The sequence below is a fragment of the Nicotiana tabacum genome, chromosome 18 (genome assembly GCF_000715075.1).
Source record: "Nicotiana tabacum cultivar K326 chromosome 18, ASM71507v2, whole genome shotgun sequence".
Classification (NCBI taxonomy): Eukaryota; Viridiplantae; Streptophyta; class Magnoliopsida; order Solanales; family Solanaceae; genus Nicotiana; species Nicotiana tabacum.
Window position 1 is genome coordinate 31,844,759 of NC_134097.1, and position 18,899 is coordinate 31,863,657.

Below are 18,899 nucleotides of genomic sequence, written 5' to 3' on the forward strand. Positions count from 1 at the left end.
ACTTGGAGACTTGGAGCTAAGTGGGTTTTAGAATTTAGTCGTCCAAGAAATTGCCGGTTCCTTTTCCTATAGTCTTGTTAGTATTTTTGACCCTTCATATCCTTTAATCAATTAATCCTCATCTATGGAGTCACGGTCCAAGGTGATTGTACACCAATCTATATATCTATATAAAGTTGGGAAAAAAAAAAGAAGAGTGAGTTGGCATATCTCTTTGTCCAGCTTTACTATTTATCTTCATTATCATTTTTTGGCTTTTTTTTCCTCCTTTTGATCTGAACGGATTAGCCCATTTCTATAGGTCATTTATATCTCATTATTGTTATCTTATTATTTCTTTGTCTATTAATGTGATTTTTTGTTCTTCTTTGTTACTTTCCAGGTCATTTATATCTCATTATTGCCATCTTATTATTTCTTTGCTTATTAATGTGCCTTTTGTTCTTCTATGTAACTTCCCATCTAACCTCTCTTTATTTTACGTTTTGGTTTTCTATTGTAATTACCTACATAAATGTCAAGAAATTTTTCTGGACTTATATAAGCGCATATTGCAACACACAAATTACAAGATTCAAATCTTGGGTATAGTTTTGCTTACTCCAAAATTAGAAAAATCTACTTTGGTTTACCAGAAGGTTTTACATCTTTGACAATAATTTTAGGGTGTGTCAAAAAGTCGAGACTATTAAAGATCAATAATGGCAAATAAGGTTGATTCAGTGTCTTTTGAAGACAGTAATTATTTTGGTTGTTGATGCTCCTATTGGTAATGGTGTCCCAAATATTAGTGTTATGTGTGGCTGAAGAAGAAAAGAAAGTGGAAGAGAAAGAAAAAACTCAAGAAGAGTCGTTCGTGCCACAGGGCACAATAGATGTGATTATTGTGACCATAAAGAAAAAATCTTGGAATCTAGGGTTGGTTAAATTTGAGAGGAGAGGAGAGGAGAGAGTGAAAGAGATGATGAATTTGCACATTAAAAAAGAAAAGTAAGTTAGGAAAAGAGTTGGGATGTTTCTTTTCGTTGTTGGATATGTATTCTTTATTTTTCTTTTTTATTTCATTTATATTTCTATTCCATCTAAGTTTTGAATTATGAGTCAAACTAAGAATTATCCCTTTTTTCATGGATTATTATCTATGTAATTGTTCTCCATGATTGACAATCTTGAATGAATCAACGACAATCGTGCCACTTAGCAAATTTAAGGTAACGTTCTTTTCTATGAACTCAAATGTTATATTCAGTTTCTTATTTTTTTAATCTCTTTCTTTTGATTACTTTCCAATTAAGTTACCAAAATTTAAAATGCAAGAAGGTGATCAAGTTGAAATTGCAATGACTGAAAATCGATTCCTTTATTAAGCTAAGGGATTAACGTCATTCATTTATATTTAAGAATAAATATTAGTCACAAGCAATAATTTTACATCATTATTTTTTATCAGTTTTTATCTTTTGTTTTTAGTTTAAACATGCTAATTTATATGGGTTGTTAAATATTTAAACTGAAATATTTTTTCGTAAATTTTCAGTCAAAAAGCTATTAAAAGTATCATAAAAAGATGATAGAATCATGAATGATGTTTGATTAGTATTTTTTCTTTGTTGAAATATGACACTAATTAGCTATATCATAAAGAGGAGACTTCAATGCCGCGTCACTTCTCTTGAGACGAAGATTGTATAAATATACATAGAGAACTCTCTCTCTTACACACACACACTATATATATATAAAGAATATAAAGAGAGAGAGAGCCACCGAAAGAAAAAAAAAGAATAATACATATAAAGGGTGGCAAGAAAGTAACTAACAAGAGAGAAGATTTTTGGAAATCTACGTAATATAAGGAGGAGAAAAAAGGGTTTATTTGTCAGGTTTAAAGTGAAAAATAATGGAAGGAAAAAAAGAGATAAAAAACAGAAATAGTAGAAAGAAATTGTACCCTGAAACTTGAAAGAGGGAGAAGAGCAACAATTTACTGAAAGAATGAGAAAGGAAAGGAAAAAAGAGGAGAAAATAAGTAAAATTGAATATGCCTACCATTTGTTTTTCCTCTCAGATAATTAGAAGTTTTTTATTGCTACATGTTACGATTAGAACAGGAGGGAAAAAAAGGGATAGAGATACAATAGAAAGAAAAAAGAAATAAAGAAAAGAAAAAACGAAAAAGAAAAGGGCTAAGTGTTAGAAATTAGGAAATTTGAGACGAGATACATTCAACTTCAACTGAATTATATTCATTTTTTTATTTCTTATCCCCCCCCCCCCCCCCCCTTTTTTTTAAGTAATATCAACCTTATGAAACATAAGTAATAATAATTCATACTAAATAACAATATAATAAGGATATCATGGAGTAAGAAGAGAAGGCGAATAACATTTCATAATTGCATCTTTAAGATTTCTAAATTAATATTTGTTCATTTTTCTGTTATTTTTTCTTTATATTCATAAATATTCAGTTGTTTTCATATTTAACCAGAAATATTTCTCATAGCATACGTTTTCTATCATAGGATTATAGGACCGCGCGAAGCGCGGGCATGTATACTAGTGTCACAATATAATAATGCTTGCTTTGTCATCATTGAAGGCATAAGATTTTAGAAAAGCAACTTCCCTAAAGAGATCAGTGGTTCGCATGTGGGAACATTGTAATTGCGAACAAGAGTTCGCTATTGCGATACGTGGCAGGGTAAAAGGTTGAAATTTCGGACTAAGCTTATTTTATACCATTTTTGATACCTACACTCCATAGAGGCGATTTTTGGAGATCAATTTCTTCTCAACTTCATAGGTTAGTAACTTTAACTTGTTTTCATTCAATTTTCATGAATTTCCACTATCAAATCAAAGATTCATAGAGTAAAAATTGGGAGTTTTGGGTAGAAATTAGAAATTTTATAAAATTGAGATTTAGACCTCAAATTGAGGTCGGATTTTGAAACAAATCACATATTAGGACAAGGAGATAAAAGGGTAAGTGGGATTTGGTCTTAATTTTAGATTTTGACCACTCGGGCCCATGTTGACTTTTTGTTGACTTTTTCAATCATGTTAGAGATCGAACCTTTTGTACGAGGGTAGTTTCTAAAGCTTATTTTGACTTGTTTGAACAATATTTGACTAGATTCGAGTGATTTGGATGCTTGTTCCAAAGAGAAAGGCATGTTGGATTAATGATCTTGTTTCGAAAAGAGGTGTCTTGGTTAATCTTGATTGAGGGAATTAGGGTGTAATTGAGTTTATACGTGATCTATGTGTTGGGGGCATCGTATATATAAGGTGACGAGTGTACATGCATGCTGGTAGAATTGGCTTTATTTGTGCCATGTTACTTTGTGCATTATATCTTCCATGGTTTAGATAGACTCTATAATTCTTTAATTTCTCGTATTTATGTTAATTCATATGTTGAGCTTATTAGGATAATGCACGGTGAGATCATTGAATTGTTGATTTGGTTGTTGGTGCAAGATTGTTGGTAAATTCTCATATGACGAATTATGTTCAAATACTACTATTGATGTTGATTGTGCTTCCCACCTTGCTTGGTATTGTATTATATGTGATGTTTGATTAGGAAGAGCCAAATGCATGAAGGTTGTTACCGTGCTTGAGGTATAGTGATTGTGCACAAAGGGTATTTCTCTGCCTTATTCATACATCAATATCATCGCATGAAGGGTATTTTCGTGCTTGAGAGAAAGTGGGGATATGCACGAAAGGGTATTTTCGCACTTGCTATCATATTATGATGTGAGGATAAAAGTAAAAGCACGAAGGGTAATACCGTACCATTTGTTGGTTTCATTGATCCTTACTTTATTTTTCAGATTGAGAACTTGGTTTTGTGGTTTCATAATTTACTTTTGAAAAGTTGTTCAGAGTTACTGTAAAGGCATGGGTTGTGGCTTACTCAGTAATACCTTCATTTACTTTCCCTTTTTTTTCCTTTACTTATGTAATTGTGGTCTTCCTCACATTTTATTATCCTGCTTTACACTTGGTACTTTACTTATCATCTCGTATTACTAGATATATAACTGTACATGTATTTTTGTAGGTGTCTTGTCTAAGCCTCGTCACTACCTCGTCGGGGTTAAGCTCGATACTTACAGAGTTATTGGGTCAGTTGCACTCATACTACACTTGTGCAATTCTTGTGCAGACTCAGACATTGGTACCAACATAGTCCCTGGAGGTTCTTAGGGGATGCCACATAGACAAGTCGAGGTAGAGTTGCATTCCATTCGATTGCCTTAGATTCATCTTCCATTTCTTTTTTACTATTCTACTTTTCAAACAGTATTGTATTTTTTTCAAGGCTATGTATTTAGCAAACTCTAGAAGCTCATGTACTTGTGACCCCACATCTTGGGATGGTTGAATGTTAGTGTTGATCTTAGACTTATCATTTATACTTCTGAGTTGCTTTTACACCATGTTATTATCTTGCTATTAGTCGTTAATTGTAGTTCTTTTCTATTTTCTGTTGTGTGTTGGGTGCCTAGCAAGTGGTATTAGGTGCCATTACGACCCCAATTGGTTGGGATTTTGGGTCATGACTATAACATTATAAGTTTTTAGTTATGTTTTCTTCATTCTCTTTAATGAATAACCATTGACCGCAATTAAAAAGTTTTGAAACTTTGAATTCGAAAATTGAATTTTGTGAATTGGGTAATATTGCAAATCATTGGGAATATCCTCTGGAGTTTATATCTCAATATTGAGAGAATTGGTGAAGATTCGAAGTGATCTTGGTTAAAATTTCAGATTGAAAATCGAAGAAAAATATATAAACATATTGTATATATTTTGTATGTCGGGGTAGAAACAACATATAAAATATACAATAAACACAAATGTATACAAGTTGTATATAAATTGTATGTGAATTGTAGTTTTTACTAGACTTTGTAGGAAAAATTTGTATTCAAGTTATAGATAAATTACATATAAATGGTAGATTTTAAGCGAATTTGTATATATTTTGTGAAATTTTTTTAGTTACTTTCCGTAAATAGTAAAATATAGATTAAAAAGGTAAATAAGTTTGAAATTTCGTATATAGGAAAAAGTCCCTTTTAATAAATCTTATTGGGTTATCGGTTAAACCATTAATAAAATTAGATAAATCGAGACACAAACCAAAACCTAATAATCAAATAACATTAAATTGTTACCGAAATGGGAGAAATTAAAAAATAGTCAGATTTACAAGTGGTCATTCAAAAATAGCCACATTTCAAAAGTAATCAAAATTTAGCCACTTTTCATATAAAGATAAATTTGAACAAAAACACTGTTCAAAATCCGAAAAATACTCCAGCATAATATATTGGAGTTCCAGCATAAGTATACTGGAACTCCATCATATTATAATGGAGTTCCAACATAAGTATATTGGAACTCCAGCATAATATACTGAAGTTCCAGTATAATATACCGATCCAGTATAATATGCTGGAAATTCATATACAGGTGCTCCAATCTCTAGTATATTATGCTGGAACTTTCCGCGTGTTGGAGTTCCAGCATAATATGCTGGAAGTTCATATACAGGTGCACCGATCTTCAGTATATTATGCTGGAACTTTTCGTGTTGCAGCAAACTAGTGGCTATTTTTCAATGACTTTACAAATACTGACTATTTATAAATGACCAGTCCGAAAACTAGTTAGCCCCAAATAATCCAATACTGATAACCCAATTACATTTTTCAGTTCGGGCTATCAATTTTACCTGATAGAGCCCAACATAGGCATTTCACAATGCCTTAAAAAATGAAAACATCTTAAACAGAAAAAGGTTTAAAAAATGGAGAATTAGACGACTAATGAGAGCGTTGAGAAAATTAGACAAAGACAACTAAGAGGGCTGAATTAAAAAACACGACCAAGAGCGTTGACAAAATAGAAAAAGACGACTAAACCGTCGCTAAATTTCCAGCTGATTCCAAATGGCATACATCACTTATATAAGTTTCCGTTTGTTTCAGTTCGTTGTAGTTCGTTTCTGCATCTTCCGTATCTTCGCTATGTATAATTTGTGCTGTTTTGCCTCTGGTAATTATTCTTTATTCTTAATTTCTTGTGTTATTGATTTCACTCTAATTAAGACAGAGGGACTATTATATTAAATAAATTTTGTTCTAACATTACACGCATTTACTATTTTCGCAATCTTCTCCCCCTTGCCTCTTGTACTTTCGGATATTTGAGATGGAATTTTGAGTTTGGATAACTGAAATTATGAATTATTAGCATTTTTTATTTTTAAAGTTTTATTCTGTTACTTGGAATTCCTCATTAAAAGTTATTAACAATATGCAGTGTTGTTGAAAACCATCGGTTCGTGAGGCAGTGGATCTACAATTTGTGATCGCTTGAAGTAAGTAAGTTTCCCTTTGTATCTTAAAAAATTAATCAGTTTCAGACAATTTTCGTTGACATTAGATTGAATGGACCTGTATTGTTAAATTTTATTGTATTCACTTAAATTGGTAAATTTAATCTCTAACTTTCCCTTTGTCTGGTAGATTATAGTTTTCGGTTGAGAGAGCAACTGCTAAGCTAAGCTAACCTGCTTTGACACGGCAGTTTAGGTGCGGGTGCACCCGTATCGACACGATACTAGTATGAGTGTAGGTATGAGATCCGTACCAGATCTGGTCAAATAATTTTGGCTATTTTGACCTCGACGGAAGGAAAAATTCGAGGCAAGATGCAATTTGGTTCTCGAAATCAGAACCAAAATTAGGGCTAAATTTGAAAAAAATAACATACCTTATCTAGGAGATTAATACTTATCTACAACTTGAGAATAAAAAAGAAATCCACACTTTACAATCTATACGTAAGTATTCCACAAAATTTCTCATAATTTATAGATATTTTTATTTTTAAAAATTATTTTTAACCTGATCCCCGCACCCGTATCTGTACTAGGATCCATATCCCGAATCTTGGAATTTATATTTCGAAGGATCCGACATCTAGATCCACACCCGTGTCGGACACTCGCACCGATATTAGAGCAACTTAACTACTAAGAATAGTTGATAGGTTCTTAGAGTAATGACCAGATTTTAAGACATGCATGTTCTAGAGGCACATTTACTTTATGTAACGCTCCCTTATGTGTGAGCCTGATTCTTTTATTATAGGTCAAACATGTGAAAATAGTTTTTGCTTTTAGGTGGCGGTGAGATTTGAACATAGGACCTCTACCTACTTTAATACTATATCGAAGTGTGACTATCTTATCTAAAAGTTCAAGTTGTGTGAGAGCACATTTATTTACTTAATTGTCTCTTCAATAGCATGGTGAATTCTGATATTTTTATCTATCCTAAAAAATTGGCTGACCTTTCTTCTGCGGTGTCAAATTCACTTGGTGTAGAGCCAAGAAGTACAGATCTAAGTCAAGAATTGTTTATGTTCTTAATTCATTGGGCCGCCCTAGATAAAATGTTATAAGACATAAAGAGTATGGAAGACGGAGATAAGTATTAAGCACATTATATTACGAGAGACTCCTATCATACATAACATCACAAAGTGATCATTATGGGTAGTGATAGAGAATTCTAGATTTACTCCTTCTGAATATACTCTCTCACACACTTTGAACTTGGTCATCTTGCAAAAAAAATGCACCTAGATAATACAAAACACGTGGATAAACATTGGCCTAAGAAGATGGAATTATTGGGAATCAACCCCCCACAGAAAATAATATTTATGGTAATAACAACAGAACAATATTGTAGTATCTAGATACGGTAATCAACAAGAATAAAGAACAACAAGGACACAAATATTTTAACGTGGAAAACCCTTCTAAATAAGGAAGAAAACCACGTTCCGAGAGGAGCAAAATAATCCACTATAATGAGAAATTTTACATTCTGTAGTCTCGAGTAAATACTCCAGGAACCACTACACACTCAAAAGAAAAAATCCTTTATTGAGATTCCCACCTTACTACCGTTCACTCTCTATTTTTTTCCCACAGACTATTTCCTATCTCACTTTGTCTATGAGATTTCTTTTTCTGTGTGTTCGAATAATAAACCAAAGGCTCCTATTTATAGGAGTGTCTGCTACGAACTTAAACCAATCAGAATTGGTTTACCTACCATTTGCAATTGCAAATTGCATTTGCCAACTTGCTCTTCAAAAGCAAGTTGTCACCGCCCAAAACAAGATTTGGCCGGAACAAGTTTTGGTGTCTGATTTCTCTTTTTTATTTTCTTTTTCTATTTCTTTTATTTTTTGGGGCGGACCCCCATCAATCTCCCCCTCAAGACCCATTAACCTGAAGGAGGTTACACCGGACTTCTAGCTTGAGTACATGCCGATAAGTTCTTTGCATAATTCGAACTTGTCTCTTGGTACTACCTTGGTCAGCATATCTACAGGATCCTCACTCTTCAGGACTTGCAGATTCACTTTCTATCCTTTTCTTGGACCCAGTGATATCTCACATCGTTGTGTTTGGTCCTTGCATGGTACATGGAGTTCTTGCTCAAGTCTATTGCACTTTGACTGCCATAGTAGACAACATACTCCTTCTGATGCAAGTCAAACTCTTGAAGGAATCATTTCAACCATATCATCTCCTTGCCAGCTTCAATAGCGGCAATTTACTCTGTTTCAGTTGTAGAGAGTTCCATGCACTTCTGCAACCTTGATTGCCATAATATAGCCCCCATCTCAGGTACTTGAGTATCCACTTGACTGCTTCCCAGTGTTCTTTTCCAGGATTTTCAAGAAACCTGCTAACAACATCAGCTGCATGAGCAATATCAGGTCTGATGCATACCATTGCATATATCGGGCTTCCGACTGCTGAAGAATACGAAACTCTCGCCATGCTCTCTTTTTCCTCATTTGTTGTATGACACATCTTCTTGATCAACTTCAGATGCCTAGCAAAAGGTGTGCTGACTGGCTTAACACTTTTCATGTTGAAGCATTCCAGTACACATTCAACGTACTTCTCCTGATACAGCCATAACTTTCTGCTTGTTCGGTCTCAAATTATCTTCATCCCCAGAATTTATTGTGCTGGGCCCAAGTCCTTCATATCAAATGACTTGGACAAGTCTCCCTTCAACTTTGCAATCAACTCTTTGTTTTGTCCTACATTAACATGTCATCCACATACAACAACAAAGAGTTAATTTGGCGAGAGTTGATTGCAAGGTAGACAATATGTCTTTATGTCTTTATGTGTATACACATGGATCAGAATATGTCTTTATGTAAGTTTGACTTTTCATGAATGAGTCAAACTTCTTGTTTACTGCCTTGGTATCTGCTTCAACCCATAAAGACTCTTATTCAATTTGCACACCATGTGTTTCTTTCCAGCTACTTCAAATCCTTCTGGCTGCTCTATATAAATCCCCTCTTCCAAATCTCCACGAAGAAATATAGTTTTGACGTCCAACTGCTCCACTTCAAGATCTAGGCTAGCTGCTAAGCTCAAAATTATTTGAATAAAAGTCATTTGACAATAGGTGAAAAAATTTCTTCAAAATCTTTGTGTTCAAAGGTTTTTACAATCAATCGAGCTTTGTATCTAACCACCTCGCCATTTCCATCTTTCTTGAGTTTAAAGACCCATTTCCATTTAAGTGGTCTTTTACCCTTTGGAAATTCAACCAGCATGTATGTGCCATTTTTCTGTAGAGATTCCATCTCTTCTTGCATGGCTTTCATCTGTTGGTTCTTTTCTGAATGAGACAGCACCTCCTTAAGACTTTCTGGCTCCCTCTCATCACTGATGAGGACATACTCTGTGGAAGGGTATTGCATGATTCTACCCTTGGCCTTTCTGATCTCCTTAGATGTTGAGGTTGTTGTTCTCCTTGAGTAGAGTGCTCCACTTGCTCGACATCATCATCAAGTTACTCCCCCTGCTCAATAACCTCATCAGGTTGCCCCCTGCTCGACAACCTCGCCAGTCATACTTTCTGTACTTGTGAGATAATTAGAAGTAGAAGGAATGGTAACAAGATTAGGGATTATACCATTCTTGGCCTTTTTGGACTGGTCATCTTTAGTTCCAACTTCACTTTCTCGGAAGACTATATCTCTGCTTCTAATGACCTTCTTATATACAAGATCCCACAATCTCCATCCGAACTCTTCATCTCCATATCCGATGAATATGCAAGGAACAAATTTATCATCCTGCTTTGTTCTCTGCTCCTTTGGTACATGTGCAACAGCTCTACAATCAAACACCTTCAGATGTGAGTAGGGCACCTCCTTATTAGTCCAAACTCTCTCTAGGATGTCAAACTTTAATGGAACTGATGAACTCCTATTGATCAGGTAACAGGCTGTTTGAACTCATTCACCCTAGAATGCTTAGGCAGTTTAGCCATTCTGAGCATGCTTCTCACCTTCTCAACAATGGTGCGATTCATTTTCTCAACTACACTATTGTGTTGTGGGTTCCAGGAACTGTATTTTCATGTCTGATCCCATGACTCGACTACTCTTCAAATTCCCTTGAACTGTACTCATCTCCATTGTCACTTCGGAAACGCTTTAGCTTTCAACCTGTCTCTCCTTTTCTACCATAGCATGAAACTTTTGGAAAACTTGAAACACTTGAACTTTGATTTTCAAGATATAAACCCATAATTTTCGTGAAACATCGTCAATAAAAGTAACAAAATATTTGTTATCGCCCATCGATTCAATTTTCATTGGACCACAAACATCAGAATACACCAAATCAAGTATATTCAATTTTCTTTCAAACAATGTCTAAAATGAGACTCTATAATGCTTACCAAATAAACAGTAGTCACAAGGTTTTACCGTTGTACCTTTGGCAAAAAAGATGAGTGATTTCCTGACAAAAATCTACAATCCCTTCTCGTTCATATGACTCATTTTTTTTGGTGCCACAAATCTGCAGAAATCTCATCTTGTACGGCTTTCAATTCACCTCGGTATATTTTTGCATTTGTCTTGTACAACGTGCCACGAGCAATTCCATTTACAATCACCAATGATCCGTTGGTGAGTCTCCATTTTTGATTTGCAAAATAGTTCTCGTATTCATCTCGGTCCAAAGCTATTCTCGAGATTAAGTTCATCCTCAAATCAAGTACATGTCGCACATCCTTTAGAACCAATGTGCATCCGACATTTGTCTTGATACAAATGTCACCAATCTCCACAATCTTTGAGTAACTCGTGTTACTCATTCTCACTGTGCCGAAATCACCTGCTACATATCTGCAAAAAATTTCTCTTACCCATGTGGCGTGGTAAGATGCCGTTGTGTCAACCACCCATTCCGACTCTGAACCTGCCAAGTGCATGCATTCCTCTTCCTCATTTATAAAGAGAATAACATTATCATTAGTTTGCACCATGACAGTTATGTTGTCGTCATTCTTCCGGCTACTGCTTTCACCTTTGCCCTTCCTTAGATTTGGGCAATTTCTTTTGGAGTGACCCGGTTGATCGCAATTGTAGCAATTTCTGACTTTTGATTTGGATCGGTTCTTGGACTTCCCACGACCTACGGATCTACCATAGTTGCTCGAGCCCTTTTGGTAACTCCTGCCTCTACCTTTTGTGATGACAGTCTGTCCTTGATTTTCAGACTTCTTTCTCATCTTCTCATTGAGTAGAAGAGCCAATGTGACGTCCTTCAACTCAATAGTGGTTTTACTGTGCAGGATGGTTGTTGCCAAATTATTGTACGAAGATGGCAATGAGTTCAAAAGCAAGATGGTTTTATCCTCTTCCTCGATCTTTACTTCGAGGTTGGCAAACTGCCTGATTAGTCCATTAAACTTTTTTGAATATGACAAAAAATTTGTGCCTTCACCCATATGTAGGTCGTATAATTGATTCTTCAGGTACAATTATTTGTTAGTGTTTTGGACATGTATAGGCTTTCCAACCTTGTCCAAATGATACATGCAGTATCTTCATCAATGATGTTATTTACTACATCATCTGATAAGTGCAACCTGATTGCACTAGCAACCTTTTCATCCAAGTCAGCCCAATCCTCAGCTTTCATGGTATCAGGTTCTTGACATCACTGTCTAATACCTTGTGTAATCCTTGTTGGATGAGCAGACCCCTCATCCTTCCTTGCCATGTTGAGAAACCGCTATCTCCGTTGAATTTTACTACCTCGTACTTTACTCCGAATATTTTATTTTTTCACCGAGTATAGTACTACAGACCGTGAACAATATTTCTGTGAACGAGCAGAACCTGTGCTCTAATACCAATTATTGGGAATAAACCCCCACAGAAAATAATATTTACGGTAATAACAACAAAACAATATTGTAGTACCGAGATACGGTAATCAACAAGAATAAAAGAACAAGGACACAAAGATTTTAACGTGAAAAGCCCTTCTGAATAAGGAAAAAACCCACGGGCCCGAGAGGAGCAAAGTAATCCACTATAATGCGGAATTTTACACTCCGTAGTCCCGAGTAAATACTCCAAGAACCACTACACACTCAAAAAATATAACCCTTTAATATGATTCCTACATCACTACAATACTGCTCACACTTTATTTTTTCCCTACATACTATTTCCTATCTCACATTGTTTATGAGATTTCTTCTTCTTTGTCTTGGAATGAGAACCCAAAGGCTCCTATTTATAGGAGTGTCTAATACGAACTTCAACCAATCAGAATTGGTTTACCTATAATTTGCAATTGCAAATTGCATCTGCCAACTTGCTCTTCAAAGGCAAGTTGTCACCGCCCAAAACAAGATTTGGTGTCTGATTTCTCTTTTTTCTTTTCTTTTTCTATTTCTTTTATTTTTGGGGCTGGACCCCCATCAATTGATACTAGTTGTTGGGAATAAACCTCCTATAGAAATAATATTCACGGTAATAGCAGCAGAACAATAACGTAGTACCGAAATACGGTAATTAACAAGAATAAGGAGAACAACAAGGACACAAAGATTTTAACGTGGAAAACCATTCTGAATAAGGGAAAAAATCACGAGCTCGAGAGGAGCAAAGTAATCCACTATATGAGGAATTTTACACTCCGTAGTCCCAAGTAAATACTCCGGGAACCACTACACACTCAAAAGAAATAACCCTATATTGAGATTCCCACCCCACTACAATATTGCCCACTCTCTATTTTTCCTTATATTTTTCTATCTTTGAAATGCTTGAAGCTTCGTTGCTTCTGTGTGTTCAAAATGAGAGCCGAAGCTCTCTTTATACAGGTGAGAGCACCACCCCTTAGACCAATCAGAATGAAGGGTTGGTTTCAATTTGCATTGCGAATTGTCATTTTGACTCCCACCATTTGCCAAATCCAATTTGGCATCTTGCAAATTCCTTTTTTTTTTCTTTTTTTTTTTCCTTTTCATTATGGGAATGGACACCACGGGAATATGAAAATGAAATTTGTGAATGCAAAAGCGGTGGAGGATGAAGAGTATGAGGGGGAAGGTGGTAAGATTGGGCCATTTAGGTATCTGATACACTTTCATATGAAGAAATTGTGGATGATGCTAAAATTAGAGAAACTGGAATTCAAGAACATAGGAGGAAGGTGCTATGGTGGGGGCAGAAATGATACAAAATTTTCAAAATAGAAAGATATGAGATCTACTACCTTCACAAGATAGGAGTAAGGTCTGCGTGTATAGTACCCTCCCCAGATCCCACTTGTGGAATTTCATAGGATTTTTTATTTTTGTAGAAAGATACGAGAACACTTAAAAGATGCCTTTAACAAGGCAGGAGCAAACAAATCTTTAATATGTCAATGTAAAGACAAAAAAAGAAGTTGCAACTTTCCCCATTTTATATGATATTTTAGTACTGAAACTAATATACTTTAATAATTATTATTTTAAAGAAAATATTGAAGATTTGTGAATTGTTGGCTACTTGTCATGTCAGCTGCAGTAGAACATGCATCTGCTAGCTTCATGGTTTACCAATCCTAAAGTTGATGGCTTATTTAGTTGACAAATAGAGATTCCTGAACAAGTTAGCTGGGGCAGAATTGAACCTTAGAGTACAAATCTTTGGAGGGGATGATATGAGTTGAATGTTGATATTAATGTAGCAGAAAGATGTGGTTGAATTAAAGATCTGTGAAAACAAAGGCTCATGGTGGGTAGTACTATTATAAAGAAATAGTTTCGCTCCTTTAAAGCAACAAATGATGCAAAGAGAAGGACCATCTCTTATAGAAGCAATGCAATTTAAAGAAACATGCACTCTCAAACAGTAAGATGACGATTCAAGCTAGAGCAGTCACTGCATTGAATCCAACTTTAAAAGAGAAAAAATAGGGTAGATATATTGTATTATGACTCTTCTTTAGGTGCATTGTAGTCTTCCTTAACTGTTCCCTTGTTTCTTCTTCTCTGTTTTGCAACGACTCCTCTTTACTACTTATATTTTGTTGCCCTTTTTAATTTGCTTCTTTTTACATTAGTCTACAGATGCTGCATGTAAAATAGATTGGTAGAAGAAAGACAGAAGTGATGGAGATTGTTTCTGACTCTAACACAAGTGATGCTGATAATCAAATCCAAACTAGGGATTCTTTGGTTAATCCTTTATCGGGAAATAGTGCCAATAAAAATCTAGAAGATCTCATCTTGGGCCTCGATGATGACTTGGCCATAATCAAGCGAAGACTGACTGGACAGGAAAAGGCTCTTGAAATTGTCACGATAACTGGTGCGGGTGGTATTGGCAAAAGTACACTCGCCAAACAAGCTTATGATTGTCTTGAAATCAAGCAACACTTTGATATTCGTGCTTGGGTTACAATATCTCAAGATTTTCGAAGAAGAGATGTGTTGTTGGCTGCTTTACATTGTATATCGAAGCAAACAAATATTGTCTATGGAAAAGGTCACAATAAAAAGGGTGATGATGAGTTGTTAGATAACATCAATGAAGGAAGTGACAGTGACTTAGTCAACATGCTGCAGAAAAAGTTAAAGGATTATGACGATAGTCAATTAGCTGACCTGGTGCAAAAAAACTTAAAGGGTCGACGGTACCTTGTTGTTATTGATGATATTTGGAGTACGGATGCTTGGGATTGCATACAAGGGGTATTTCCTAATGGAAATTATGGGAATCGTGTCTTATTGACAACTAGGGAGAGAGAGGTGGCTACATATGCAAATCCTTCTACACCTCATCAGATGAACCTCTTGTCTTCGGATAGCAGTTGGAAGTTACTTCGTAATAAGGTGTTTGGATCAAAAGTTGACCACCTTGATCCTGAGTTGGAAAAAATTGGAGACCGAATAGCAGAGAAGTGTCAAGGACTACCCTTAACAATTTCAGTGATTGCAGGACACCTCTCTAAAATTCCCAAGACAGTAGAAAGTTGGAAGGCTGTTGCCAAAACTATGAGTGCAATCATTGCTCGTAATCCAGATAACTGCTTAGGAGTGTTGGGCTTGAGTTACCATTACTTGCCCGAGCCCCTCAAATGTTGTTTTCTCTCTATGGGTACTGCTTTTCCGGAGGATTTTGAGGTTGAGGCTTGGAGATTGATTCAGTTATGGATAGCTGAGGATTTTATAAAGCCTGAAAAACCTAAGAGGTTGGAGGAAGTGGCAAAAGATTATCTGGACGATCTTATCAGCAGAAACTTGATAATGGTTAATAAGAGGAGATTGACTGGTGAGACAAAAACATGCGGAGTTCATGATCGTCTGCATGAATTCTGTTTGATTGAAGCTAAAAAGACAAATTTCATGCATGTTGTGAGACGTGGTTTCTATAGCAGCAGCACTGCTTATGAAACTAGTGATTCTAGTGTTCAAAGCTTCAGTTTTCGTACTAAAGCTCATCTAAATATGTGCCACAATGCGACCAGATCTTTATACTTTTTTGGTGAATTTATAACTTCTCCATCACCTTCTCCAAAATCTAGCATACATTTCAAACTTCTCAAGGTACTAGCCATCTTCCGTCATGATATGTTCTCTTCATTCCCAATTGAGATAACAAATTTGGTTAATCTGAGATATCTTGCAGTTGCCTCCCACGGTGATCCTCCAGAATCAATCTCAAAGCTGCGAAAGTTGCAAACTTTAATATTTACCAACTTAGTGGGATTTGCAAACTTACCCGTGAAGATATGGAAGCTAACGGATTTGAGGCATATCCGTGTGAACAGATGCAGTTACTTGTGTAGTCCAAGTACCGCAGGACTTCATAAAACAAAGATGTCAAATCTTGAGGAATTTTCTACTCTATGTTTCTCCAGCTGTACAAATGAAATCTTCTCTGCCATTCCCAATTTAAAGAGATTGAGTATTCGTCAAACTTATTCAGAAAGTCTAAAATGTGCTCTCAGGAACACCGACCACTTTCTTGATATGTCCATCTTAAGGAAACTTCAAGCATCAAAATGTTTCTTCTATGTACACTATCGATGTTCCCTTAGGAGGTACATTTTTCCAACATGCCTTAAGAGGTTGACTTTGAAAGGGAGTTATTTGCCTTGGGAAGAATTGTCAAGTCTTGTCGTATTGCCAAATCTTGAAGTGCTCAAGCTTAAAAATTGTAAACGCGATGATCAGGTATGGAGTTTAAAAGATGATGAGGAGTTTGCTAGGATAAAGTTGTTGCTAATTGGTAATACAAAATTAAAACGTTGGGAGGCTTGCAGTGATTGCTTCCCTATGCTACAAAGCCTAGTCCTCAAGGATTGCACTGAACTGGAAAACATTCCAGAGGATTTTGTAAATAGTTGTTTGTTGGAGTCAATTGAGTTATATGATTGCAGCACTTCTGCTGCTGATTCTGCAAGAAGCATTGCACAAGAGAAACAAGAAATGGAAGGAAATGATAGCCTCAAGGTCCACGTCAATAAAACTCGCAGTAAGTGTTTTGACCAATCTGTAAAATTCATCGATCTTTACATGTATTCTTTGTTAGATTTTTACATCCTTGAAGAATAATCTTTCATCCTGCAGGGAGCTGAAGCTTATTTTGAAGAGCAATGGGATGATATCTTCAAAATGCAAAATCTGTTCTTGTCTGAAAATTAAAGTTGTTCTTTTTGTGTTGTAATCATTCCTTGTATTCGTTGTGCGTTTGGAATAAAGACATGCAGTACATGTCTCATCCGTTTCAGATCCAGTATTTTGTAATAAGCTCTGCAGAATGATAACTGTTAATGCACTCTAATATTGCTGCTGATGAGCACTAAAGTTGATTAATTATGTAAAAGTATTTCAGGAATGTGACACTCAGTACTACTGGACGATAGTCGATACCCCTTGTATTCATTTCATTTCTCTTAAGGCTTAGTACATACTTTACTCCTCCAACTTGTACAGAAATTCCCTTTCACACACTTATTCTTTGTGGTCATCCTTTTACACATCTTAATTTGCAAGATCGGTTTACTGGTGCATTTGCCTATATATTTTGGCACTTCTTAGAAAGAAGTTCTGCTGGTATTTATGGCTTTTGCTACTGTTCTTAATCAGGTTTGCCAGTGTCGTGCAGTTTTTGGTTTGAGGTTGTATTTCTGCTGAAAGTGTGGAGTCCTTGAGCTGATGTGTTGCAACTAAAGACATAGTTTTGATCGTTGCGGACCCTTTTTTTTATGGCTGCTGAAGTGTATAGTTTGAAGCTGAGAGATTATCCAATGTAGTGGAGATTATCTTCAGTTTGGTGATCTCTCTCCTTTAATGGTTGAAGAGTTGAAGAGAGAGATTAGAAATGCAGTCAATGAAGAAAATGTGATACTAGAAATCATGGAGTGTCAAAACTAGTAAAAGAAGGCGACATGAAAGGGCCCTACTAAAGTGTGAGGATGCAATAATTGACCTATACCCATATGGGCATAATATGTAGGACCCAAACACCACTAAATTCATTCTTACAAACACGTGAAGAATAGAAAAAGGCTTAGCCTTTGGACATTTCTCATGACTATTCAAGACCTAATAGGAGTATCCGATAACCACCATTTAAACTTCTTTAATAGGAAAAGAGAACAAAGTCAAAGCGGATTAAAAAAAAGAGAGAGAACACGTTCGAATGGTCACTAGGTATCTTTTCAAGTTTCAAAAATGGTCACAGTTCACCTTCCAGTTCCATTTTGTTCGTGAGATCTGGTCTTATGATTTCTCAAATTCTCCTTTTATTAATTGATGATGTCCATCTCATTGAAGAAGTATTAGGCATGTGCCTAATAAGAGTTTTCTTTGGTTTGGTAGCCAACCTTGTTGACTTGGTTTGGTTGGTAGCCAACCTTGTTGAATTTCTTTGGTTTGGTAGCCAACTTTGTTGAATTGTGAAAAATGTGTGTAAATTGTCAAATATTGTAGGCTTTAGAGGGTGAAGCTTTGGCTATAAAAGGAGAGCTTCAACTCTCATTTCTTCACACCAACAAAGAGAGAAAGAAAGAGTGAGGTTTCACAGACAAGGTATAAGAAAATAGTCTGTGAGGAAAATAGAGAGTGAGCGATATTGTAGTGAGGTGGGAATATCAAAAGAGGGTTATTTCTTTTGAGTGTTGTAGTGGTCTTTGGAGTATTTACCTCCGACCTACAAAGTGTAAAATTCCTTACTATAGTGATATCAGTTGCTCCTCTCGGGGTCGTGGTTTTTTTCCCTTATTCAGAAGGGTTTTCCACGTAAAAATCTTGGTGTCATTGTTACTCTTTTATTCTTGTTAATTACCGTATCTCGGTGCTACATTATTATTCCGCTTTATTACCGTGAATATTATTTTGGTAAGGGGTTTATTCCCAACAACTGGTATCAGAGCACAGGTTCTGCTCGTTCACTGAAATACTATTCACTGTCGGTAGTACTATACTTGGTGAAAAATAAAAATGTCCGGA

At 35.7% G+C, this 18,899-nt stretch overlaps 1 protein-coding gene across 2 annotated transcripts; it reads left to right on the top strand.

The window, feature by feature from the left end:
• Positions 1-5,939: 5,939 nt before the first annotated feature.
• On the top strand, positions 5,940-17,372 carry LOC107801277 (putative late blight resistance protein homolog R1B-14). Of its 2 annotated transcripts, none has more exons than XM_016624584.2 (4): positions 5,940-6,081; positions 6,349-6,410; positions 14,504-16,920; positions 17,016-17,372. In XM_016624584.2, the coding sequence occupies exons 3-4, from the start codon at positions 14,553-14,555 to the stop codon at positions 17,021-17,023; spliced, it is 2,376 nt and encodes a 791-aa protein (XP_016480070.1). In that variant the 5' UTR covers positions 5,940-6,081; positions 6,349-6,410; positions 14,504-14,552; the 3' UTR covers positions 17,024-17,372. The 2 variants fall into 2 exon arrangements, with proteins under 2 accessions (XP_016480070.1, XP_016480063.1); XM_016624577.2 differs by having other exon boundaries at positions 5,945-6,081; positions 6,349-6,406.
• Positions 17,373-18,899: the final 1,527 nt, after the last annotated feature.